Source organism: Dipteris shenzhenensis, chromosome 26 (genome assembly GCF_047967505.1).
Source record: "Dipteris shenzhenensis isolate YYH24624 ecotype China chromosome 26, Dip_SZ_1.0, whole genome shotgun sequence".
Taxonomy (NCBI): domain Eukaryota; kingdom Viridiplantae; phylum Streptophyta; class Polypodiopsida; order Gleicheniales; family Dipteridaceae; genus Dipteris; species Dipteris shenzhenensis.
This window is the reverse complement of record NC_141621.1, coordinates 5,448,126-5,469,201: the sequence shown is the minus strand read 5'-3', so window position 1 is coordinate 5,469,201 and position 21,076 is coordinate 5,448,126. Positions and strand designations below refer to the sequence as shown.

General features: G+C 40.0%; 1 protein-coding gene across 1 annotated transcript; it reads right to left on the bottom strand.

Annotated features, from left to right (window-relative positions):
- Nucleotides 1–6,906: 6,906 nt before the first annotated feature.
- LOC147884575 (uncharacterized) lies at nt 6,907–10,380 on the bottom strand. Its single transcript, XM_087397725.1, has 2 exons — nt 7,817–10,380; nt 6,907–7,373 (listed from the first exon to the last, which is right to left on the bottom strand). Exons 1-2 carry the CDS (start codon nt 10,371–10,373, stop codon nt 7,033–7,035), a joined length of 2,898 nt encoding a protein of 965 aa, XP_087253851.1. The 5' UTR covers nt 10,374–10,380; the 3' UTR covers nt 6,907–7,032.
- Nucleotides 10,381–21,076: the final 10,696 nt, after the last annotated feature.

The window sequence follows — 21,076 nt, the reverse complement described above, 5'->3', positions numbered from 1 at the left end:
AGGTCTACTAATGGCAGCCACAATAGCACGACGTGCTGCTAAGGCATCACTAGAGTTCCTATGCTTAACAGAAGCATAGGAACGTTGAACACTGCTAAGGACCTCGCTAGATACAACCCTATCTCTACGTGCACCAAGACCAGCAAGCCTCCTACACTCTACCAAGTTAGGGTGATCAATCAGGGACGTGAGAAGAGAAGACTGCGAAGCTGGCGTGAGGTCACAAAAAAAAGACTGCACAATCTTGCTAGTACGACGACGGATAGTGGACTTCGGCAAGTCACATCGTGAAGCAACACTGCTACTACAAGGTGGGGCAAGGGGATCAATGGGAGATGGTAGGATGGACGGGGGAAGGGAGGCGCCAAGGGGAGTGGGGGGAGGGGGAGGGGGAGGGGGAGGGTGGAGGGTGGAGGGGGAAGAGGTAGAGGTGGAGGCCAAAATGTAGGTGGCTAGGGGAAGGGCGAAGGCTAGAGGTAGGGGAGCGGATGAGGATGGGGGGACAATGGAGGTGGGGGTGGGGGTGGGGGTGGGGGTGGAGGTGGAGGTGGGATGTAGAGGTAGAGGTGGAGGTGGATTAGTGGTGGCAGCGCGAGCTCTAGCTCTAGAGGCTCTCTTGCGCTCACGAGCCTTCCGCTTGCGCTCCTCGTCAATGAGATTTGGGGGGGGGGTTCCTACATCTTTCACGTCTACTAGCTCTATGGCTTTGAGAACCCATTCTCAATGAAAGTAGATGGAAGGTGTGACAAAGTGATGAGGAGGCAAGAATGGCTAAGAATGGGTGAAATGAACCAAAACATGGTGTCTTATAGAGAGCCTCAACTCATCCACTAGATTGCTCTTAGATTGCTCTTCATTATTATTGGTGGAGAGGTGCTAAGATTGAAACTAATTGGCTAAGTTTTGTACCTTCAAATACCTTGATCGAGGTATGCTATGCCTAGATCATATACCTCGATCGAGGTATTCAATGCCTCACGCAGGTATAAACCTCGATCGAGGTACCCCTCGGTCATAGCACATACCCCTCGGTCATATACCTCGATCGAGGTATTCTATACCTCACGCAGGTCATATACCTCGATCGAGGTATTCTATGCCTCGCACATCGTGATGTGTATACATGTGGCTGATGTGGCACCATGCATGGTCATGATGTGGCAATATAGTCTCTTCCATGATGTGGAAAGGTGATGTGGCATGATGAGTTGGCATTCATGAGGTGGTAGATTGACATGGCAAATTGAGGTGGAGGGATTGGTGACGTGGCAAGGTTGACGAGGTATGCCAAGGTGGCAAGGTGTGATGACATGGCTCATGATGTGGAATGATGAGGTGGCACATGTGGCAGCACGTGTGGCAATGTAAGGTGACATGGCAAGGAGTGATGTCACATCTCCTTGATGACATGGCACCACGTGGTCTAACAACGTGGCATGGTTTTGATAATTCAGCCTTCCGCATGGGCAGCATGCACACTCCAAAGGCTTGCCACTAGGCTCAGTGATGCTCCTAGCCTACCTCACCAAGCCTAATACCAAGCCTAAGTTGTCTTGGTATTAGGCTTGGGTGGCCTTTTTCCCCCACAAAAGGGAGATTTCACTCTTGGAGGCCATATCGTACGTTTCCCTTACTCAAATTTAACCAAAATTTTTTCCTCTTATTCATCATGCAGAGGACTAAAAATATTGACATTTTTGAAATGTTTGGTCATGTTTGAGAATTGCTAGATTTATTTTTAATATTCTTTGTTGATCCTCTAAGGAGTAAAAGTAAAAATTAAACTTCAATCTTCCTAAATCTAACCGTTGGATTTGGGATTTGATGATTCAACCACACACCCTTATGTGCCTACTAACCTTCCACCGAATTGGATTTGCTTAATTATTCAAAATACTAAAAAAATGTGGTGTGCTTCTAAAATGCATGTATTTTATGACTTTATTTATTATAAATAATTATTTATAATTAGATAAGTCATTCAAAAAACTACCAATAAATCAAGTTAAGCTCTACATAATGCAAAGAGACCACTTACAAAGTTTCACTCAATAACATTTAATCTAAAATGAGTGAGAAATTTAAAATTTAATATGACACTCTCTGTTCGTGACAAACGTGTGACCACCCTGGAACCATGCCGTGTGACACAAAGAAATTTTTTGTGTGTGCATCGAATTGTCAATCAGACTATACGATTGTGTGCATAATAGCAAGTGTGATGTTGTGTCAGAAGACTTCAAAGACTAGATCCATAGGGAAGTAGGTGAGATTTGCATTTTTGTGTGCTAAAAAGCTTGTTTTTCCACCTCCTAAGGATTGGGGAGTGAACAAAAAGTGGACACCCTTAGCTTGCTACTTCCCTCCAATATACCATCTAAAATACCATCAATTTTACTAGAGCCAGTTTACCATCGTTGCACTTGTCCCCCAGCTCTTTTCACCCCCAAATCACTCTAAGGCATTCAAAGCGATGGCAGGAAGGTGTCGAAAACTGGCCATGGTGTAGTAGTGACAATGGGATGATGCACACAGTTGTGGTTGGAGAGTTCTTATTAATGCCAAGTATATAATTGCGGGCTACTTTTCCCCCTAATTTGCCACCTTGGCCTATCTCTACCAAGAACTAATAAATTTAAGAATATGGGCACATATATGTTGATACGATAGATGATATATGTGAAGGAAAGGAGTTATTTGCGAAATATGAGTTTGATTAAAAACACGGTGCTTCTTTATACATTCATTACTAATTTAAATCGTTACTTTCTTTCCAATTGTGTAGTTTGGTACTTAATTGCTATGTATAATGTTTGAGTCAAATATGTGAATGTGTTCAAGTCAATGTGACATTTTCCTCTAATGTCATTCTACTCAAGAGCGACCTATAAAGACAAAATTTGTTGAGGATGATGTTCTAGTTTAGAGTTTTCAGTTGTGTATCTAATTCAATGAAATAATTAGGAGATATCTATGCAGAACAAGACTTGGGAGTTGTTTTGTAATTACAAGTTTCAATGTTTAATAGCATAGAGTTTCATGTTGTTATTCCATACTTCCCAAAGATATTTGAATTTAAAATTTAGGATTGATAATTTTAATATCAAATGTGTTTCTCAACACCTCCATTATCAAGTAATAGAATTTGGATCTTCTCCTTAAACTAGCCAGGAACTAGCAAACGTATCAAAAGGATGCTTTCTCAAAGCTTTGCACTACCATAGTCACATCATATATTTGAAGGTGCAATTCATGAATGGTAATTCAATTATCAAAGCTAAAATTAGATACATATTAAAATGTTAATTACATTTAAAGCAATTTGATGCAACTTATTCATGTGCATGATTTATCCAATGCTGTTACTTTCTATGATTTCAAGATCCTACAAAGCACTACATTATTTAAAGCATGGCATATTTGATGTACACCAATGGGCACCTTTAAAAACATCCTTGTACTTTCAAAGGAATGGATACTTCAATTGACCACAAATCACAAAAAAGCAATCAAATAAAATGATGTGGAAGTTTTGGCAATGTAGATGATAAAGTTTTGTAAAATATCCTTTTAAAGCATCATTTTACAACTTTTAAATCAATGTACTGAGACTTGAACAAGCCTCAAAATATCTAAATAAGTGTTCTACTATTATCTTGATGTTCTTTAGGCACGTAAAGGTCGTGACAATGAAGTATAACTGTAGTGAATCAAAGATTGTTTGAGTCATATTTATTTATAGTGAGAGATGAGGTGTGCATTTTGAGCCACACATATAATCCTTAATTAGAAAGGCCATTAGTGTTAATTCTATCGGATGCAGAGTTACTCTATTGCCTATGCCCATTTCAAATGGATGCACGACCACTCTGGAAGAAATGCCATGAGTTGTAAGGTTCTAAAGGTATCATATACAAGAGAGCATAGAAAGTTGAAAGACTTTTGGATTATCCTTAAAATTTTCGTCTGATCAAATTGTAAGTTCAACGCATCCAATAATACCAAGCATCCAGTCCATGATTGGTAATAATTGCAAAAGCATGCATGATGAAGACATTTCAACCAAGTCTTTTTACTTTATTTCTTGTTCCATATGAATATACCCCCTACCAAACCCTCCCACATCCGAGCCTCACCTAACATGGTTTTGATTTTCAACTCCCCCTAATGCATGATATGCTACATTTGAATCAATCTCCCTACGACTAATGTATGCATGAGTAGCACACAATTCTCATCGGATCTTAACTTTATTATTAAAAAAAAAAGGCATTTGAAGGGCATACAAATGTTAATCATAGAGAAAATGTGCCGCGTTGCACTCCTACAAAGGCAAGACTACCTAAATGTATGTCTAAATTTAATGTTTCCCTCAAATCAAAATTTGCTTGCAATGTTAAAGGCTGCTTGCCTAGTTTCTTCAAGGAAATCAATTTGGGGGATGATATACATTCAGTTCCTCTACTGCTCCAATATATCAAAGCTCAAATTGTTCCATTAACTCCTCTAATCAATCAATTTCACGCCAATCATTCCATTCCACTTAAGCTCTAAATCCCCATAATTTATCTCAGGGAATTCACCCAACAATAAGTGAATATGGCATATATGTTTTGATGATTTTTCAAAGGGTTGAAAAACCCCCAAAAAAAATTTCCACATATCTACAAAAAAATTATGATATTTGAAAAAATGTATGTATGTTTAGATAGAGAAAAGGGTTATTTCAAAGTCTCAAGGTTCAACATTAGGGGTTCTAGCAAAACTCCCCTTGATGTCACTGTTATGTAGGGTCTTTTGCAATGAACTTTCGAGTTACCTTTCAAATGTCTAAAGTGTGTGACATTCATTGATCATTATTTCTCAAAAACATTCCTTTTAATGCATGTGAAGTAGATGTCACGCATGACCACCATTAATTTCGATGAAAACCACCAATAGTCAACTATGATATGCTCTCATTACAAAACTCAAATGTGAGTGTATGGATTGAGATTTTGTAGTTTAAAATCAAGGTATGACTTTTTCAATGGAAGTACATGAGAATTGAAAGGATTTGGTAGTTCATTACGTCTGTTGAATTTGTGATTCTTTTTTAAAAGGAAGGACAAGAGAGTCAAAAGGGTTTGGTAGTTCATTAGGTCTTTGTTGAATTTGTGAGTGGATTCTAGTATATCAAAAGTGCAAGGTATTTGTAATAAGGAGGGGATGTTCTCTTTTGATTGGCACAACTGCACTATCAAAACAAGGCAACATGTTGTAGGATTGGTACAATAGAATGTATGACCGACACTTTTTAGAAAGAAGAATGGGAAATGCTAAGAATCTTCATTTCATCTTTGCTTTCAAGTGGACATTTTGATGGCCTTTTGCATGTGGAAGTCATGAGAAAACTAAAGTAATAGTAGTAATGACTAGAGGATTGGATGATAACTAACTCATAGTCTAAAGATGAGGCATGCGTGCCCCTCAAACGAGTGTAAGGTAAAGTCAAAAATAGTATCGAGCTATAGAAAACCATTGTACTTCAATGCCAAATTTTTCAAAAACACAACTTACTTCTTGCCAAATTATGTTGAACAAACATGATTTCAAACTCGCCTCATCCTACTATGTTGATTAAGTAGCAAATTACAAGAGGTCACCGCCTCTGCCCTTACGAAATCAGGGCGCTTGATTATCTCAATCTACTACCAACCTACCTAACTGCTAGATTCCGACAACTAACCTCCTTCCTAAACTAGTCTAGTAATCCCGAGAAAGTGGTAGGCAGATCCGGGGGTAAACCACGGGAGCGCGAGCCACATTACAGAAGCACATAAACTCACAAATAAATGACATAATGCAGTTTACCAACACAAAGTTGAGTATGGCTGAGGTGAACTTGGACACAGTGTCACACAAATGTCCAAAGAAAGTCAAAGAAGCATATATGCAAGATATTCTTCATATACGGACAGAAGCCACATAAGGAAGACAATAGAAAAAGCAACTATGACACTCATAACATGGAACAACAAGAAGCTTTTCGCACCTTCCACGTTGAACATCTCAACATCGAAATCGAAAGGGCAAGCAACAGTCCTGCCAAACATGAGATATTGAAAGAAGCCAACTACAACAAAATTATATGGCCACACAAAGAAGAAGGATGCTTAAATAGAGGACACAATAAGGATACATGATCCTCACACAAAACACAAGTAGCTCATGCATGAGGCATAGCTTAAGAAAGCAATTGTTATTGCAAACCCCATATTCTCTAAGCTCAATAACACGCACATACAGTCCATATGAACAATGCAAAAGGGCTCAAGCTAAAGACTACATATATTGAATAAAACACAGAGTTTTCAATTATTTACAAAAGGAAAACAGACACAATTGAATATATCATTGCATTTGAGAATAGTTAGTTCTGATGCATTGTCCTTATATAAGACGAGCATGAAACCTAGAGTTTGAAATGACACATACAATCCATTCTTAAATCTTCCTTTTTGATCTGCTATCCATATATTGTTAAGAGAAAAATGAAAGAAAAGGAACAAGGCAGATTTGACATGCAACCTACATGCAAAATCAAACACACATGCACGATCGTGTCACGAAAATTAGAGTACAAACATCCATAAAATCCTCAGAAATAGGAATTGATAGGATGGACATGAGAAGAACAAGAAGAAAACTATCCAAACTTCCTGACATATACGAAATACAACACACAAAATAAGATAAGCTATATGGAAGTCCTAATCTCCAAGAACGACCAAAATAGACACTAATACAGGAAGATTCGTATCATGCAAAGTCCATAGGCCATTCATGTCACGCAAATGCGTCGAAAGAGGAGTGTAGATGCACTACAAGCCATGATAGGCAATGGTAAAATTGATGCACGTGCATTTATCAATGAAGAAACATTGTACAATTAGTGGGCCAATAAATGATATACAACGAGGATGGAAGGCATGTGGAAAGGGGAATGGGGAGCGAAGAAGAACAAGAAAAACTAAAGGAAAAATGATAATACTAAACGAGGCCTTTTGTTAAAAGTTGAAGCATGTGGGCCACTTCCTTCATTGAGGGACGATCCTGGGGGTTTAGTTGTGTACACCAAAGTGCCAATTGTAGAACATCAAACATCTCGTGCAAATCTTGGCTTGATGCCCACTCTATGAGGCTCTTACATGCCACTTGCTCCACTAGACTCCCTTCCTGCTTCGCTGATGCGGCTTGCACCCAAGTCACTAATGTCACCTCACCCGTAAACATCTCGCTAGTTGGCCGTTGCCTAGTCACCATCTCCAACAGCACAATTCCAAAACTATACACGTCTGCCTTCGAGGAAATCTTGTTATGGTATGCATGTTCTGCCAAACAAATAACAATCTTCCAAGTTAATACATTCATCCAAGGACACAGACTTTGTTTGTAGTTGGAAGAAAACACATGGTACCCACGAAAATAATAAGAGTGTAATGCACGGGTGTGTGAGAACGCAAGTTGGTGTGGCGTACTCCTTAGAATGGAGAAGTTCCAAGACCCTATGGGTGGTGATGTTAAATGAAGTGAAAACAGAGTGCACCAAAGCATGGGGCCAGTGATGCCTCTGATATAGTGGTATGCAGGAACATTATTTTTCGTGTGTCGGGCAATTAAACGGGAGCTAGCTCTGTACGACGATCTCTAAAAGCTAGCGACCTGAAAAAAGAAAATCTACAAGTGGAAATTCACAAAAGGATAATCCAATTCTCCACTAAGCCACTCCCACTAATAAGGAGAGAGAGAGGCAGGCCAAAGAAAAAGAAGATACCTGGGGCCATGTATCCAATGGAGCCCCGGACAGTGGAGGTGAACTTGATGTCTGCATGAGTGAAAATCTTGGCCAGCCCGAAATCTGAGAGGCGAGGCTCCATCCTTTCATTCAACAAAATGTTGCTGGGCTTGATGTCGCAGTGCACTATCTGCTCCGCCACCTCGTGATGCAAATACAACACTGCTTCCGCCACCCCCTTCGCCACCTTCATGTTTGCCTCCCAGCTCCTCCTTAACGCCCCCCCTGCCTCCTCGTGTAGCTCCTTCTCCAAACTGCCCCTCGCCATCAGCTCCAGCACAATCGCCTCCGCCCCTTCCTCCCCACAAAACCCCAGCACCCTCACCAGATTGCGGTGCCGCACCTTCCCTAATGACTCCAGCTCTGCTACCAAGCTCCGCTTGGCTTGCTCGCCCACGCTTTCCACCTTCAGCTTCTTCACAGCTACAGTAGTGTTTTCGCTGTTGGGCAGGATGCCTCTGTAGACCGTGGCAAACGAACCCTCGCCAATCACGTTCTCTGTGCTGAAACCACCAGTCATATCATACAAGTCTTTCTCCCTCAAGCTCAGTATCTGATTTCTAGGAAAGATTCCCAGAGGAGTGGGCAGGAGTCTCGGCACCGCTTGACGACGCCGCCTTATAATATAGGCGACCAGGTAGTAGCAAACAATTGCGCTACCCACAGTCGCGGCAGCAATGATGAAACAAAGAAGAGCTAGTCCTATCTTGCGCGCGTGGGAAGATGGTGTCGGACAGGACATACCCAGGATGGGTCCACAGAGACCCTGGTTGCCCAGAAACGACGTAGCGTTGAGCTTCCGGAAAACGCCCGAGTCTGGAATCGACCCTTGAAGACGGTTGTCAGATAAGTTGAGGAAGGTCAGCAGTTTCATATCACCCAGAAACCCTGGCACTGGGCCGGTCAAGCCATTGGAAGAAAGATCCAGCTGCTGAAGGGATGTGAGGGTAGCCAACTCCACAGGAATTCCTCCCGACAGAAAATTGTGGGAGAGATTGAGTTGTTGCAGCTCCACACAGCCACCAATGCCATGGGGAATGTCACCCGTAAACCTGTTCGCAGAGAGATCGATGTGGGTGGCCACAAGCATCGCTCCAAGCGCCCCAGGCACGTTGCCCGTCAGCATGTTGTAAGGTAATTGCAAGGTCACTACGTTTAAAAGCCAAGTTGTACCGGACGGAATGCTACCAGTGAGCTGATTATAACCCAGTAAGATTTTCTGGAGGTGGGAGCAGTTCGAGAGGCTACTTGGGATGGACCCTGAAAGGAAATTGTAGCTGAGATCGAGCGAGCTAAGACCACCGAGGGTCCCGAGCTCTTCCGGAATGCTCCCACTCAGGCGATTGACCATGAAGTTCAGCGAGACTAGAGCTGAACAATTCGTGAGCTCAGCAGGGATGTCCCCTGTGAGAGAATTCCCTCCTAATAATATCTGCTGGAGGCTGCTCATGCGCCCGTAATCTCGTGGGATTGAGCCAGTGAGCGTGAGGTTCCGTGCTCGGAAGAGCTGAAGATTGGTCAAATTGGCCAGCTGCGGTGGTAGGGAGCCGGAAAGGAAATTGTAAGACACGGCGAGAGCCTGCAGGGAGCGCAGATTTCCGAAGGATACGGGAATGGGACCAGAGAAATCATTGCTTGCTAACGCTAGGAATGTGAGCTGAGACAAGTTTCCCAATGTATCCGGTATGTTTCCAGACAAGTTATTGTATAACAACCAAAGTTGCTGAAGTTTGGGTAGAGCGCCCATTTCAGGTGGGATTGAACCCGACAGGAGGGTGTCTGCCACGGCTAGAAAGCGGAGCTGGGTGCAGTTTCGGAGCAGCGATACAGGAATTCCACCCGTGAGTGGGTTGAAGACGAGATTCAGATGCTCCAACTGGGCCAACTGATCGAGGACAGCGGGCACAGGACCTCCGAACAGATTGTAATGCAAGGCGAGCGTCGTCAAAGCGGTGCAGTTGGAAAGGGCAGAGGGGAGGGGGTCGAAGAAGAGGTTATTATTGAGAAGCAAGGTGTGGAGGAGGGAGAGGTGGCCGAGGTGGGGGGGCAAGAGGCCATTGAGAAGGTTGGAGGAGAGGTCAAGGAAGGCAAGGGAGGAGCAATTGGAGATGGTGGGGGGGATGGGGCCAGAGAGGGAGTTGGAAGAGAGGGAGAGGGAGGAGAGGAGGGAGCAATTGAGGGAGAAGAGGGAGGGGGGGAGGGGGCCAGAAAGGCCATTGAAGGAGAGGTTGAGGAGACGGAGGTTAGGGAGGAGGGAGAGGGAAGGGGAGAGGGGGCCTGAGAGGTGCTGATGGGAGAGGTTCAGGGAGACGACGGACCCCGTGAGGGGGTCACAGGACACGCCACTCCAAGAGCAAGGATGAGACGAAGAAGGCCAGCCATGGAAGCCCATGTCCGAGGCCAGGGAAAGCAATACCGTTTCTGTTTCACAAGCTTGTGAGGAGCTGCTGCTACAGCTTGTGCCATTGCTCAACACCATCGTAGACATCAGTAGCAACAGTACCACCACCACCAGCACAGGCTCTGCAACGCCCATCTTACAACTTCCCAACTTAGCTCCTCGTCCTCATGAGGCACTGTGGCTCAGCCCCCTACCTTTAACTCTGGATCCACCACTCACTAGTCGCACCACTGATCCCAGATTTTCGCCCAGCCCATGTTGCTTTCACAAAACATTTATGAGTTTTGATAAAGGTCTCACAGTCTCACTGCTGCTGCTGAGAGTTGCAGTCACTTGATGCTGGAACATGTCTTTGAACTTTCGACCGTCTTGTCCTTTTACTGAACGATTTCACACCTCCTTCGTTTACGGAACGATTTCACACCTCCGTCGTTTTGATAGCCAACATGTCTTTCCAGTCCGAGTCTTGTCCTTTCTCGAAGATCAACAACTACGACGTATGTCTTTTCACACTTCCATTCATGATAGTTTGACCTTGACTACCTGCCTTTTATGTTCCATGACTTCGACGTGATGATCTGCTTCCACCACTCTGCAAATTCAAATCATGATGCACCAACAATTGTTAGCTAGCCAATGTCGTAGGATACGTTGATGACTTTTTCCAAGAGTGGACAGCTTCGGACTTACACAGTGAAGATGCATGATGGTTTGAGTTGGGGTGCAAAGCAACCCACGTGAAAATGCATGATGGTTTGAGTTGCGGTGCAAAGCAACCCACGTCATGCCTTTATAGGAAACACAACTTAGCTTTATGGCAAATTGTGAATTTAATTCATGGAATGTTACCATGCATCAAGGCCATGTGAGTGATAGCAGCTCTAGAAGCATGCACGACAATAGACACTAAGTCCTCATCATTAGCAGGTGCTCCAATGGAACCAAGAGAATCTGCAAGGCCTTTCACCTTCAAGGAATACTCATTTATATTCAGATTTTTCCTTTGCACATTGTGCAACTCCTGCTTGAGCTGCATCTTTTGTGCATTGGTATTTGTGCTATACAACTTCACCAATGTATCCCATGCCTCCTTAGGTGTCTCTACATTCCGTATATGCACAATCATAGAATTTGAAATGCTGATTGATAACCAATACAAAATTTCCTGGCTTTTTCATGCCATTCTTTAAAGGCCTTTAATTTAGCAGGAGTGGAGGCAGCACCCAAGACTGGTTCTGCAATTTCACCACTGATGTACTCCCAAACTCCCTTTCCCATAAGGAAGTTTGTCATCCTGAACTTCCATGCTTGGAAGTTGTTCTTGTCAAGCTTCTCACCTAAGCTAGTACCTTCTTGGTCACAATACTATAGAGGCGGTAACCCTTTGGCTCTTCACCGTACCCCAAGAATGTATACCTTTGGCTCTTTGGATCCCACTTCATCCTGGACGCATCTAGCACATGCACATAACAATCACTCCCAAAAGTTTTGAAATGTACAACTGAAGGTTTCTTGAATAGGGTCATTCCCTTCACAGCTTTACTCATAAACTTGAGAACTTATATTATATTCCAACAAAAAAGAGTATTTATAGGCCAATTATGGCCACCAATCGGGTACTAAAAAGTTCCTTAAACCTAGTCTAACATAGCAGTGATTGTAATTGTAAAATAAAGGGGGCGATAACTATATCAATTCTTAGTCATTATACCTTTCTAGCTCTTCAAAAGAAAAACTTCCCAAGATTCCATACTTTTTCTGGCTCCATGGCATTTTTCAAAGATTTGGGAAGATCAACAAATAGAACAAAGCATTCTAATATGCCAGTCATGGATTCCTTGATTTTTTCCAACTTCAGTAGTTTCTTCAAGAGTAATTCCTTATCCACCTCTTGGTCTTTATAGAGAGCCCTTGAATTTAAGTAACTAATCTCCCTCTTTGCCCTTTGGTAAGCTAGAAAAATGAATAGCTTAGGTATCAACTTAGCATCTATTCTAGAAGCAAAGATGTAAAATCTCTCCTTGTCTTTGTCCCATCTATTCTAGAAGCAAATATGTAAAATCTCTCCTTGTCCTTGTCCCTCAAAGAATACAACAGTTGATAAAAGACTTGTGGAAATACTATTTCTACATTCAATGCATTCCCTTCATACACTTTAAGGCATCTTGCTCTCCAAATTGACCAAACCACATCATCCTTGAATGCTCTCTCCAGCATTTCCCTTCACAGCTTTAGTATAGCTGCAATTGAGAATATACAGTGCAATCTTGGTTGCTTCTACCCAGAAAGAATTTGGTAGGTCTTTTCCTTTCATCAGGCTCCTACCCATTTCACAGATGATGCGATTCTTGCACTCTTCTATTCCATTATGATATGTTGTATGTGGAGGGTGTTTCTAGCACTTGATTCCATGGCTTTTTCACTTAATCTTGAATTTGTTTGAGGTTAAGTCCCCACCTTCATCGAATCTCAACATCTTTAGCTTCTTGCCAATTTCATTTTTGACCATAGCATGCCATTATTTGAATTTTCAGAAGGTCTGTACTCTTCCGGAAGTATATCCATATCTTCCTATTGTAGTCATCGATCAACACCATGTAGTAGAAAGAGCCATCAAATGCTTTCATCTCCATTTTCCCACAGTGGTCTATGTGAAAAATCTCTGAAGTAGTCTATTCTTTGCTGGCCTCTTTTGGAAAAGGTTGTCGATGTTGCTTGCCCATCATACAAGCTTCACACACATCTAGCTAGTAGAGAGTTCATATATGTTGTTACGTCATGTGCCTCTCCCAACAACAATGACATTGGTTTCCATTATCTCTATGTCATTCTTATCGAAGTGAAGTTTGAGTCCTGATCAATGATTGGGGCAAAATGGACAAAATGTCCCTCTTAATTTTTGGCACATAGAGTACATTTGGCAAACATTTAGTAACTCCAATCGACCTAAAGGAAATAGTATTTGCACCTTTTGCTAGGCATTTCATATATTTGCCAACTGAAATCAGGATGTCATTCCCTACTAGATGTAGGGAGGTTATACCAGTCTTTGTGAACAATGTGTTTCTTGACGCTCTACTATCAATGATCCAAGACTAATCAATTGCAAGTGAGTGAAAAACCTTTGTGTAGATCTCCTCAATCCCAATGAATTCTCCTACATACTGTTGCCGGACTCCTTGTACGGCTTTACCGTATCATTCTTCTCATCCAAAACTTTCTTCTAGCACTTATTTTGAATGTGACTGGCCTTTCTGCAGTAGAAGCACTTGATCTTATTCTTCCTTTTCTTATCTGACGAAGATGGTTACCAAATTCCTTACCCTTTCCCTTCTTCAGACTGCGGAAAAAGATGAATCTTATCCTGGCCGCATTTGATGACGCATCTCTTCCTTGAGAATTAAAGTGTTGAAGTCCTCAAAGTTGAGGGGTGGTACTCTTACTTGCATGTTTAATGCCGTGACAAGGATATCATATTTGGGTGGATAAATCTGAGTGCACCTATAATATCTTTACTAATAATAGTGATTCTAATTGCATTCATCTGATCACATAGATTCTTCACCCTAGTGACGAATTTCTCTGCCGCCTTAGACTAAGGCATGCAAACCAGTTCTCCAAATTCTAAATGCGCGTTTGATTCATGGCCTCAGACTGATTCTTCAAGACCATCCATGCCTCTACTACTATGGTGACATGTTTAGTCAATATCATAATAGAATCACTGACACTCGTAACGATAGACCATACAGTATCCACGTCCCTTCTCATTTATGCCAAAACCCTCAAGCACTGTAGGCACTATGGTCAATGTTGTATCGACAAGATCCGGTCTTGCAACTGGCATTGCATCCATTCCCGTTGCCATCTCCGATAGCTCATATGAGCTCAAGATTTCTTTCATATCAAACTTCCAAAGGGTATAGTTGGTTGCATCTAGATTTCTTTCTTTTAAAAATGATGGTGGTCGCGCTCTTGCGGGTTGAGAAATCTCTCAAAGTTTGCACGCAAACAGAAGAGAACTACCGACATTAGAGCCAAATATCTGATACCATGTAAGAAATAATACGTTTGCATACAATAGATAGCAAGATCTCCATAGACACAAGAGAAATGTAGACAATATGAAGAATTAAAAATGTATATTACTGCAACTAATACAATAGATGGCAGTTGCCTCGTGCGCTTTTATAAGGAAGCTTTGATTGTGTGCTAGAAATAGTAGATGATGGAGGCTATATGTTGTAAATGGATGATGCACACAAGCATATACAAAATGCATGGGCTCACCCTTATAAAGCCACTCTGGTGGAGATTGGGTGGAGTTAGCTGGTTACTAACCTAGTTAGCCCAAATCGGCCAACTGGAGGTCGGTCGCCTAATAGGCCCCTGACCACACTATAGAGAGGTGGCGCAGTTTTTGGTAACTCGACTATGGTCGATGTTTGGACCGGAGCCATCCACAATCATCTTATGCCCCAAAAGGGCCCCGCAACGTTCAAGTGGTTGCACTAGAAAGACCTTTGTCTTCCCTCAATGCGGTAAGATATGGGATACCTTCCCACACTTGCATGTAGCCTGGCTAGTAGTGTGCTAGCTTTTTCCTAAGCCATCTAACCATCAAGCCACATTCGGCCTCCATATGTTGTAAACCAAGACCTATTGGACAACCATTCTAATCAATGCATTCTCCTCATAATGGGGGCTTATAGGTAGAGCTAGTCGATACCTGCGTAGTTACATGAGAGTGGAGCATTGATATCTAACATAGCCATATTACGTAGCTTTCCATTTTTCATTTTTTGCTAGCCTTGTGAACAATATAACCTCTAGTATTTTGTTCTTGCATCCCCTCATAGGCACACACTCATCTTCATTTTTAGCCACAATATTATCACCTGAAACCCCTGCAAGGGGGAGGGGGGTGATCCCAATAGATAGTTCAAGCCCCCCTAGGACCCCCTTCATAGAATGGGTACAAATATTCTTGGATCTGAATGCGGATGAAGAAACAATATCTCTTAAAATGAAGATCCACATATAACAATCTCTGACTTGGAGACTGATCATAGCAACTCAACTGTTACTATGCTCTGAATTGCTTTGGATTTGAAGAACTCCACCCTCTAAAGGTAACTTCCTATTGATTTCCCTAGGCATGAGTTCCAGTTTGATCTATCAATAGAAGTATCATGTACCTCTTCACTTTGATTTTTAAAATCTTGTGTATAGGTGGTCTATTAGCCCTTCCATATGACAACTCCCTAATTGTGAACTATCTTTTTCATGAATTCCATCAATTCTGGGTTCCACCTTTCTCCTTAGTAGCTCCATGTCCTCCATTGCTACACTATCACTTTGATTTATCTCTTTTTTAAAAGGTTATGTATATTTTCTCTTTTAACTCATTTATCATATTTCTCTTGTAGTAAGCTATTTGTCTACCACAGGCAATAAGAGACTCCTTGGTGCCTTTCATGGAAAGTTATAGAATCCTTGGATCATAATTTCATGGATATATTCTTTCCATATGCCAACTGTCCATTTCCCAACCGAACTATATAACAAAACTAAAAAATGTCCAATGGTTCTTCTCTCCTATTGGATCACTTTACATCATTATGGGGCATGGTTTAACATAATACATGTTCTTCTCTCCTATCTACCCTTGCATTTAGTATCTTATTATCTTTGAAAATGAAGAGTACACGAATTCCCTATCCTCCCATGGATCTATAAGGTTTAGCCTTCTTATACATTCTTATGAAGTATTCACCTCTTACCACTAAAATACATTTCCACCACATCTCCATTTAATGAGAACTCTACCATGTTAAAATCTCCCTATGATAACATGGGCATCTTCCCTATTTTTATAGAATCCCATAGAATTTTCCTCTCTTTTGTAGCCTTATGATAATGGGTAGATAACTTACTTATACCTTCTTTTGATGATGACAAAGGTGCCATTGACCCACCAGCCATACATATTCTTCCTTGTGAGTTGGTAGATGCATAATGCTTATTATTCTTATAACTAAACCAACTTTTGGTCTAGTAAGATTTGATATAATCCAAATTATTTCTTTGTATATTAGTTTTATAGTTTTAATCAGATTCTAGTCATCTTCATGGGCCCAATTAGGCGTAGGATCCCCATTTTTCAAAGTCCTACGAATCTAATCCTTTCTAGATTTTTGGAGTGCATTATCTTGGTCACCATCCATTTAGGATCAAGTTCATTTTCTTCATCAAGTACCGATAATTCTTCCCTCAAACATTTCAAAATATACACCTTTTTTGTGATCTTGATACCCGAAGTCCTTCACAGCCTTTCTAAACTGTGAGCTACTAAGGAAGTGTAGATGATTGATTATTGCCTTGCCTTGTGCATCTGGTGGTTGCTCCTATCGGAGCTAGTCGACTATTGAATCCAACAAATCACTCTCCTCTCTCTATCCCTGTAGAGCCTTGTGAATTAGGGATTGAAGAAGTGACACCACTCTTGTCTCTTTATTCTATGAGCTCTCGTAGCAGGTCTTCTCTAGGATCAGTTGCTAGTCGTTAAATGATCTTTCTCATCTTCTCATTACTGCCTACCCGAGGTTGTCGAGGAATACCTTCTCTCACCACTAGACATCTAGTTGCTAGTATCCAAAAAATAAAGTCCAAACTTGAATGAGAAAAATATGGAAAGAAATAGGCCATTTAGTCTAAATAAACCTTGTGCTCCTACGATGTGGAGAGGGAGAGTGGATGGAGAGGAAGATCGAGTTGCTAGTTTCATCAATGCTTGATGTAGTAAGAAATGATTCTTGCGGCAATGGGAAAATTAAAATTGGTTTGTGCAAGAGAGCATCAAGAAAGTTGATCTATATAGAGAATTTTCTAAAAGGTCAAGCAGATTAAGACTACAAGATGTTTGCAGATTGTTGGATTGGGATATTGTCGGATACATATTCATCCATATATTCAACAATATCGAAATCCATGATTTGCAAACATCATGCAGCCTCTTCTTTCTAACTTTCCAAAAAAACCCCATGCACAGATTACCTTTCTTTAATGTGCCCTCTCCTACACGAATTTATTTTAAATTTCCTATTGTTTACAATTGTCGACACCTCCAATTTATAGAAGAGATCCAAGAGAAGAACATGATAACAATGAGTTGGGGAACTAACTTCACGGAGTACCATGGTCATGAACAAAATGATATTTCACTCATGAGAATGCTTCTCTACCAGTTGCCACATCAGCTATTCCTACTCCCATTTCTAATGCCTCGACTCTATATCTAACATAGTAAGATTTCAAGAACATAAGTGGTTTTTGTTGTGGGCCTGGGAGTGATGGAGATGGAGATGATGGATGGAGACACAGATGGAAAGTGGATGGGTAGGGATAGGGAGTGGATGGAGAGTGATGGAGAGGGACATGGAGAGTGATGGACAGGATGGAGAGTGACGGAGAGGATGGATGGAGAGAGAATAAAAGAGTGGTGGATGGAGAGAGAGATGTAGAGTGGATAGAAAGGGATGGAGCGGGATGGATTGAGAGAGGGATAGAGAGGGATGGATGGAGAGAGATGGAGAGTTCATAGAGAGGGATGAAAAAACTTCTCCTCCTCATAAGGGGGGGCTTACAAAGTAGAGCTAGTTGGTACCCACATGTACAAATGTGTGTTAAATGATTCGTATTAATTTACAAATAGATGCATATAGACAAGGGATAACTTCCCTGTAACTTGACATAGAAGTCACTAATTGCACTTTTTATGAACTTCCTCTGTGCAACTTGCAACTCTTGTTCTCTAACAATATTGCAATGTTGCTACTAGAATGTCATTTTATTCAATAAAAATAAAGATCAAGGATAGGAAAGGAAAAATTACCATGGCAAATATTTAAATTCTAGGTAGGATGCCACACAAAAACTTGAGGAATAAGAAAGCAAAACAACGTCACATTTTAATGCAATTAGTAGACGGAAGGGAATGTAATATCATATGCCATATCTTTCCTAGACACAAGAGTTTGTATTTTCTGTTTGCATCATTTGAAATGGATTTTAATGTATGGTTTTATTTATACCTTCAAGACCACATGGTAGATTTGTTAAGAAGTCATTTGCCCACCAATAGAGCTAGCCATATATTTGAAGCTCTAGCTAGTAGGCTTCTTACTTTTTTTGAATGCTAGTTTGTCAGACAACCCTTCCAAATAGAAGTCTAAATTTTAAGGCCTATTTTGAAAAGACAAACATTTCATTCCTTCATCAAAGGTTCTACTAACAAGTAATTTCATATTCTTCTTGTATAATATTACTAATTAATAAATTGAAATATTTCAATATAAAGTTGTATCAAAATGTTTATGACATAATTCATTGTATATTATTCAAATAATATAAGACGTGTAATACTTAAAGAAAAAAACTAGGAATCTAAAATTTTCAATTGAGTATTCTGGAAAAAAAAACACATTACTCAATAGTAGAAATAAAGGAGGTCCAATCTAGATGAAGTAATGTGTTCTCCTATCTATCGTGTAAGAAAAGAAGTACACAATAGATAACCCATAGTTTTAATTGCATTATAAAAAGACAATAACCGTCCAAAAGAAGGAGATCAGGCAACTACTTTGAGAAAAATTATGGGGAGATAATCAACAAGACAAGGAGGAAGGTGCAAATGGGGATGTTCATGAATAAACATAATAAAAAAGAGATTTAAAAAAAGGATAAGCATGCTCATTGTCTTTTTTTCACCAAGATTCTTAAAGATGAGGATGTAGATGGGTTGGAAGAAGACGACACCCAGTTTGAAAAAATATAAAGACATCATAGGTATAAATGAAGAGAGAAAAAGAGATACCAATAGGGATAGACATGTTCATAGTCAACCCTAGCACATGGATTGAGAAAGAGGGATACTAAAATGTCATTGTTTGGGTTTATTTATTTACATTGAGAAGAAAATTAAACTTTTTTGTGTGAAACCATATGTAAGTAGGGGTCTTTTAATTACCTTTTGAATGCATATAGTATGGAAAATTTCTATGTAGTGAACCCCCCCATGACATAACTAATGACTCATTAATCATTGATACTAATATATGACATAATTCATTGTATATTATTCAAATAATATAAGATGTGTAATACTTAAAGAAAAAAACTAGGAATCTAAAAACTTTGAATTGAATATTTGGGGAAAAAAAACACATTACTCAATAGTAGAAATAAAGGAGGTCTAGTCTAGATGAAGTAATGTGTTCTCCTATCTATCGTGTAAGAAAAGAAGTACACAATATATAACCCATAGTTTTAATTGCATTATAAAAAGACAATAACCGTCCAAAAGAAGGAGATCAGGCAACTACTTTGAGAAAAATTATGGGGAGATAATCAACAAGACAAGGAGGAAGACCTGTGCAAATGAGGATGTTCATGAATAAACATAATAAAAAAGAGATTAAAAAAAAGGATAAGCATGCTCATTGTCTTTTTTTCGCCAAGGTTCTTAAAGATGAGGATGTAGATGGGTTGGAAGAAGACGACACCTAATTTGAAAAAATATAGAGACATCATAGGTATAAATGAAGAGAGAAAAAGAGATACCAATAGGGATAGACATGTTCATAGTCAACCCTAGCACATGGATTGAGAAAGAGGGATACTAAAATGTCATTGTTTGGGTTTATTTATTTACATTGAGAAGAAAATTAAGCTTTTTTGTGTGAAACCATATGTAAGTAGGGGTCTTTTAATTACCTTTTGAATGCATATAGTATGGAAAATTTCTATGTAGTGAACCCCCCCATGACATAACTAATGACTCATTAATCATTGATACTAATATATGACATAATTCATTGTATATTATTCAAATAATATAAGATGTGCAATACTTAAAGAAAAAAACTAGGAATCTAAAATTTTGAATTGAATATTCGGGAAAAAAAAACACATTACTTAATAGTAGAAATAAAGGAGGTCCAGTCTAGATGAAGTAATGTGTTCTCCTATCTATCGTGTAAGAAAAGAAGTACACAATAGATTACCCATAGTTTTAATTGCATTATAAAAAGACAATAACCGTCCAAAAGAAGGAGATCAGGCAACTACTTTGAGAAGAATTATAGAGAGATAATCAACAAGACAAGGAGGAAGGTGCAAATGAGGATGTTCATGAATAAACATAATAAAAAAGAGATTAAAAAAAAGGATAAGCATGCTCATTGTCTTTTTTTCGCCAAGATTCTCAAAGATGAGGGTGCAGATGGGTTGGAAGAGGAGGACACCTAGTTTGAAAAAATACAGACATCATAGGTATAAATGAAGAGAGAAAAAGAGATACCAATAGGGATAGACATGTTCATAGTCAACCCTAGCACATGGATTGAGAAAGAGGGATACTAAAATGTCATTGTTTGGGTTTATTTATTTACATTGAGAAGAAAATTAAGCTTTTTTGTGTGAAACCATATGTAAGTAGGGGACTTTTAATTACCTTTTGAATGCATATAGTATGGAAAATTTCTATGTAGTGAACCCCCCCATGACATAACTAATGACTCATTAATCATTGATACTAATATATGACATAATTCATTGTATATTATTCAAATAATATAAGATGTGTAATACTTAAAGAAAAAAACTAGGAATCTAAAATTTTGAATTGAATATTCGGGAAAAAAAAACACATTACTCAATAGTAGAAATAAAGGAGGTCCAGTCTAGATGAAGTAATGTGTTCTCCTATCTATCATGTAAGAAAAGAAGTACACAATAGATAACCCATAGTTTTAATTGCATTATAAAAAGACAATAAC